This window comes from Corvus brachyrhynchos, unplaced genomic scaffold (assembly GCF_000691975.1).
Source record: "Corvus brachyrhynchos isolate BGI_N302 unplaced genomic scaffold, ASM69197v1 scaffold34, whole genome shotgun sequence".
Classification (NCBI taxonomy): domain Eukaryota; kingdom Metazoa; phylum Chordata; class Aves; order Passeriformes; family Corvidae; genus Corvus; species Corvus brachyrhynchos.
In genome coordinates, this window is record NW_008238126.1 from 7,575,793 (window position 1) to 7,582,348 (window position 6,556).

The 6,556-nt window shown below is 43.5% G+C and overlaps 1 protein-coding gene across 10 annotated transcripts in view; it reads left to right on the forward strand.

The window, feature by feature from the left end:
• FGGY (FGGY carbohydrate kinase domain containing) overlaps positions 1-4,003 on the forward strand; it is a 257,963-nt gene extending 253,960 nt beyond the window's left edge. For 8 of the 10 annotated variants that reach the window (XM_017733516.1, XM_017733509.1, XM_017733512.1 and 5 more), the window contains one exon: positions 215-463. In XM_017733516.1, coding sequence (XP_017589005.1) covers positions 215-296 — 82 coding nt within the window. In that variant the 3' untranslated portion in view covers positions 297-463. Of the gene's footprint in view, positions 1-214 lie in introns of all 10 variants that reach the window. The other 2 variants (XM_017733519.1, XM_017733518.1) reach the window with 1 other exon arrangement.
• Positions 4,004-6,556: the final 2,553 nt, after the last annotated feature.

The window sequence follows — 6,556 nt, forward strand, 5'->3', positions numbered from 1 at the left end:
TAGGGAAATGAAAGGTGGAATTGCAACTGGGAATCACTCGTTTGGGTGGGAACTGCTCCAGAAGTGCCCAGGGAGGGCTGTGATCCTGGCAGCAGCTGTACTTAGGAAAGAGTCAAAGTGTCTTCAATGCTAAGAGAAGCAAGTAAACATATACATTACAGGGGATTTAAATCTTCAAATCTCAGGCTTTGTTGACATTAACTTTCTAACGCAGATTTTATGACAAGAAATACGAAGTATTTTTGAAGCTTGTGGAACACCAGAGAGAGTATCGCTCCATCATGAACAGCTTGTGATCCAGAGGCATGGGATCTGGGAACAGCAGGGATAACAAATTTCCAGGCATGTGTGATGCGGGTAATTTCTTCTTACTGTACCGTCCATGTTAAAAATGTACTTTTATGATTTAAAGTATACATTTTAATTTTTAATGAGCAATAAAATGCAGTCACTTTGCTGTGAAGTGCTGCGTATTTTCTGTCAATAATCGCTGCACGAAGGGACAAGGAATATTCATTTGTTCCAGTCGGAGAACACAAGATAACCAGTTGCAGGTACCCCAGTGCCAGCACTTGGACTGGCAAGAACAGCACAAGGAATATCATGATACACTCAGATGGACTTGAGTTCATGTCGTCAGTGTTCACATAGATGGACTTTGCACACTTAACTTGAGAGAAATTCCTTCTTTAGTATTGGCATAGGCTGCAATTCCCAGTTAAATGCAAACAGGAGTCACACAATAACAAAATTAGACTTGGGTTATTTGGAAAATAATAGTTTCTGGCTTTTTTTTTAATGTTAGTAGTCAGCCCTGAAAAACATCTGGTAATTTTTTTAAAGAAACAATGCACTTCCTGCCTTGTAGTTCATGGAAAAGCAATTGTTGCCATTTCCAAAGTACCCATTGTTAGGAGAAACAGCTTTACAAGTTCAGGGACATAATTAAAAACAATGAAAGTTAATGGGAATAAAATGAAGAAACATCATAACAAAAAGAGTGAAACAAGCAAGAAAATGACTCTGACATAGTGGGGTGTCAGAGCTCCCAACTCAGGGGCACGATAAAATCTGTCAGCTGAAAAGACAGAGTGGGAAAAAGCAACTGGAGACCAGTGTGTTGTAACCAATACATATTCATGAATTTTAATATATCCATTTTAATATGCAAGTAGCGTGTAGAAATGAAATCCACAGACTCCAAATGGATACCAAAGGTACAGGTTATACAGGGACAGATGTGCAGGGTTGGCTGGCACTGTACCAGCACTTTTACCTCTTTGCAGCTCAACACTAACAACTTCAGCAAAGTTTCCGTAAACTTCCTGCTATTTATATCATTATCCTCAAACTGGCCTTGATTTCTCTGACTGAACTGGTACCAAGACTTAGCACAAGGGGCGTAGGGAGTCTGGAAAGGGAGCAAACAATCACACTGACTTGGTGTAAAATGGAGATGCACAGAGTTCAAGGCCTCTCTGTACCTTGCATGGGCTTGCACAACACAGTTAACAGAGATTTGCTCCCATTTCCTGCATGGCCTTTTAATGCCTTTCTCCCCTTGTGACACTTGTACTTGTAGTTGCATTTTTGTTCCAAGCCAGTGTTACTGCCAGTTTCATACTATCCATTTTAAAACCAGAGCTGTCAGAACTCTGTATCCCAGTGGCTGAGTAATCAATCAGCTGTGATAACACAAACACTGCTGCAGGATTTTGCAGTGAGACTGTCTGACCATCCTTGTGTTATACAAGACTTAGCAAATTGTTCCGTTTGCCAAGTCCTCAAATTAAAATCTAATTCAAATTGAGCCAAGAAGTAAAATGTTAAAGCTCAAGAGTTCTAACGCTCTTCAGCTGCAGGTCGGTGGGCACTGTAATGTTAAACTCTGATGTGGCATGAGGCATTCTTGTAAAACTGCCCTCTGAGGGCTCCATATCAAGTGCCTTGGCTATGCCAAGCACTGCTGAGTCCTTCAGCCCGTGGCAGCAGCACAGGGACAAACCCATCGCACTGCCCCAGTGCAAGAGAAGCCTCAGTCATGGCTTGGGGAAGTTTGGCCAAGGGCCCCAGCTGGGGTCAGTCAGGCCCCTGAGCTGCAGACCTTGCCATCCTCACCCCTTCGGGTGCAATCTGCTGACAGATTTTTATCATGCACATTAAAAGAAGGGAAGCAACCTCTGTGTTATCAGCTGCTCCAAGAGTCCTGCAGAGAGACCCAGTTCACTCACATGGAGAAGACAAAAATATCATGGTTCCAAAGAAACAAAGAGCAACTCTAAGGAAAAAAAATCCCTGAGACCCATCCGGGTGAAGAGTCCTCACAAGGCAAGGAGCAGGAAAAAAAGGAATGACAGCCTTTCATACAGGTAATCTGCAGACTGAATGTTCACATGAGATTGGTTATTTTGTATTCTGATGCATTTCAGTTCCATGTGTTTCTTAAGCACTTTTAAGTCAAAATCTCTTGAATGCAGAACCTTTTTGTGCTGTCCAAATGCCCCTACGCTGTTCAATCATGGTACAGTATCCAGAGGAACCCTTCTAAAAGGGATCCCTGCTGCCCCAGCCCTTGGAAGAGAAAGTATTCTGCTTGATATGGAATCCTTCTGGGAACTGGGCCTTAATGGCTGCGCTGGTGTGTGCCTGGCTTCAGAATCTGGCATTGAGTGTAGGCTGTGAATGCTTTGAAATGAGGCCTTGAGCCTCTCACCTTGGTGTGGGCAGGAACTGTAGGACTGAGTGATTATTCCTCTTCATTAATGCTGTGGTGTTGGGTTAAAAATTTATTTTACCCTCTGCAGGGCTTAGTTTGGTCTGTAGATTGAAAGAGACTCCCCAGTTCTTTAAGCTCCCTCCCAGGATGTGACAGGAAAGGATGTGCTTTGGTATTATCCTACACCTTGTCAGGAAGAGGCTCTGCTTGTGTCTTCAGCCTCATCTTTACATCAGTGCCACTGCCTGGCACTCTCTGTGCCAGCTGGGATTCCAGCCTTAAGAAAGGGCAGAGCCAGTGTGAACTGTTTGGATTTGGCAATATCTGGGGAAAAATCCAGCTACTTTCTACACTGGAATCTGATTTGAAATTTTAGAGGCAAGTTAAAATCCTGCAGTTCAAATCTGAGTGATATTTGAAGGGTCCAGCCTGCCCCTCTCTAGGTCTGCTTTTCATCCCACACCATGTTCTCCTCCCTGCCAGGGTGACTGCAGGACTTCTCCAGGTAAGAATTCCAGAAGCACCTTCACTTGAAGGTTCTGGATGCAACAGTGGATGGTAACACTTCCACCACAGTACTGCCAGGAGCTGCATTGGAAGGTAACCACATAATGGTACAGACTGGTTTTCCTTGCTGGGTCTCTTCCAATCCGTTTGTTCTGTGCTGCTCACTCAGTAAATGCAGATTTATAAACACTTAGGGGTCGAGGTTGTTTCCTTGGCTTATTGTGTTTCTTCTCACAAGAGGTGTGAAAAGCAACACAGTTCCACAATAAAGAACATTTTCCTTTTTTCCCCTGTATCCAGCCTCCCAGTACAACAAGCAACCTCTGGCTGGGGCCTGGTGAGATTAGGAACTTCCATACTGCTTTTTGTGGAATGTTATCCCAGAGATGCAATAAACTACACAAAAGCAAAATGCTGGAGGCCTGTTTGATATTTCACAGTTGTGTGATCTGACATGTGTCAGATGATAAATGCAAATGACTGCAGGATCATTCAAGCCCAAGTGGGTTTTGAAATGCTGTGGGAAAATTAGAGGATAAATACAGCTGATCCCAAGAGCTCAAGCTCGTTGTTTGGCATGTGTCAAAATGCAGACAGAGGTACATATTACCTTTGTCTGCAGGGAGAGCAGGTTAGTGCTGCTAACCAGGGACTGTGCCTCCAGTAGGCGGTCAGGCAGCAACCTACCAAATTAAAAAATGAAGATATGCTAAACATATTGGAGGTTATTTAATGTTTACAAGGAAGTTAGCAGGATTAATAAACTCTTTCTGCAATGGACTGTGAAAATGAATGTGATTCTTTATTTTTAATACATGGTTTTGCTCTGCAAGGTGACTGTGCAAAAATGGAGCTTTTGCTCTTCTATACTGGTATGTGCAGAGATTCACAGATCAGCTGAGGGAGAGTTTCCTTCCCACGGTTTCTTTCCCTGTGGATCTTACTCTGGAAGCTCCCTGGGTCATGGTTGAAGCTCTCAGGAATATGGGTGCCCGTGGACAGAAGCATTGCAGCTGCATCAAGGTGGACTTGTCCAGAGTGACTTTCAGGGCCAGTTATCCCAGATAAACCAGCACGCACAGCCAAGGAGCAGGTTGTACCTCTGGAAAAGCCAATTGCCACATCCTTTTTTACCCAGACAGCTGCTGATTTCCAAGTACAAAATAGAGAGGTCTCAGGAGTGAAAGGGGACAGAGTGTGAGGACAGTAAGATTAGGCTGCACATGCAGTGACAACAGTGAGTTTGGACTGTTCAGATAACTGGAAAATTGAATTGTTGCTGCCTGCTCTGAGTTTCCCCTGTACCCATAGCATTCTCCACAATTTCCCCAACCATCCCCACTTCTTTCAAAAAGGGAACAGCTGTGTTCAGCTGCACCTTCTTTGTACAGACTTCGAGGATGGATTCAACAGTCGGAGGGGGATGCAAAGGAAGAGTGAGGATGACTTGTTTGCAAGCATCATTCGTATTCACTTGGAGCAGTTCGAGTAGGAGTGCTTGTGTGTTGTGGAAACAACACAAAGTCACCAGGTGTGAGAAGAGCTTGCATTATTGTAATTAAATCATGAGGTACAAGTAAGTGAGTTGCAAAAGTAGCACTTAAAAGGCTCTTAAAATAATTACTATGCATCCCAAACTCCTTAATTGCCTTGCACAAATCCTTAATATTAGAGTAAGGAAAGGGTGTCCAGCCAGGGTTAGCTCCATTGCTAATACATTGAATGCCAGGGCTGGCACCACCAGCAAAGCACAAACAGCATCTCAGCAGAAGCAGCACAGCTTGACTGGCAGCTCCGGGGCATAGTGAGCAGGTCAGGGAAATAAAACCTCTCAGCATTTCAACTGATGCAACTTGACAGGGACCCCAGTGATAACAGCAGCACAACTTTGTGCTGCCATTTTGATGGGATTGTTTTGTTGAGCTGAACAAGGATCTTGGTTCTTAAAAACAGCCAGTGAGTACTTTGTGTGAGCTGTGCTGGAATGAGGAGTCTCCGGGAGCCCTCAGTGCGGGGGTGCTGCACCCAGCATCACATCTGCTCTCACTGAGAAAGGGAATTTGAGAGAAGCCATGTTTGAAATCCACAATAAAAATGTTCCCGGTGCCATCAGTTACATTGTGTGTACAAGGGCTGGGGATGTTAAATTCGGCCCAAAGGTATTTTTATGAACCTCACTCCGACTCGTGATTTTACTCATTTTCATTCGCGTGCAGGGTTTATCTTAGTGCCTCTTGTGTTTTGTTCGCACACACAGAGCAGTTGGCTGAGCCCACAGCTGTGTTTATTTCTAAATCCCCATCCAGTCTGTATAAACCCAGTCTGGCACCCAGCTTCCAGCTTCTCCTTGAGCATTTGCATTTGACACCCATCACATCTTACCGGCCTTGACTCACTGGGGTGGTGGATCCACATCTGGGGATCCCCACAGCTGCACTGCTGTGCCTGTGCTCAGTCCCAGCAAGGCCAACCGGGCACTGATGGATCCCAGAGTCCGTCAAGGCCCTTCACAAAAGAATCCCATGGAAATTAAGATTTGCTGCACGCAGAATCCTTTGTTTGGTAGAACAGGAAAGGAAGGACTCCTCTGAAGTTGACCCATTTGTGCTTCAGTGCATTTTTCATAAAATAGACAAAATCCTGTTTTAATCTATCCCACTCCACAACCTTCTGAGGGACTCTGTAGGTTTCTCTAAAATACCTCTGTGGTTATTGTTAATTAGAAAAAAATAATATTGCTGAAGGATCGCTTTTCAGTTGAACTTCCTGAACATATGGTTCAAACTGAAGCTGAAAAGGAAAACTTCAGGACAAACTGTATGAATTACTACTAATAATAAAATCAGACATTTTTTATAAGTCCACATTAATCTTCTTTAAAAGCTTTGAGTTAACCACATTTTTTAAATAAAACTTTTACCAGAGCGGAATTTATTAAGAGAGCTCAGTGTTGCCTTAGCTCTGTTCCACGGGGCATCAAGAGAAGTTTTATTACTGATTTCAGTCACAACAGACTTAGATCTACACAGAATGGTTTTGATAAGCCCAATGTAAAAGTTTTATTGGTTTAAGACATGAGAAACAGACATGTTACAGAGACCACTTCTACTCTATAAACAGCCATAACATGGATAATGCATCACACTGGAGTCAGTGCTCCAGAGTGTAAATAATGGTGTGGAGGGAAGGAAAGCCTGGCCAAGTATGTGGCTAAGAGAAACAACATAGACCCAGCTTGTATATGGTACTTCTCCTCTGCAGATCTCAAAATTAAATACAAATAAAGTCTGTATCATTAGGTCATACTCACAGATGGGAAAGGGAAAATAAACC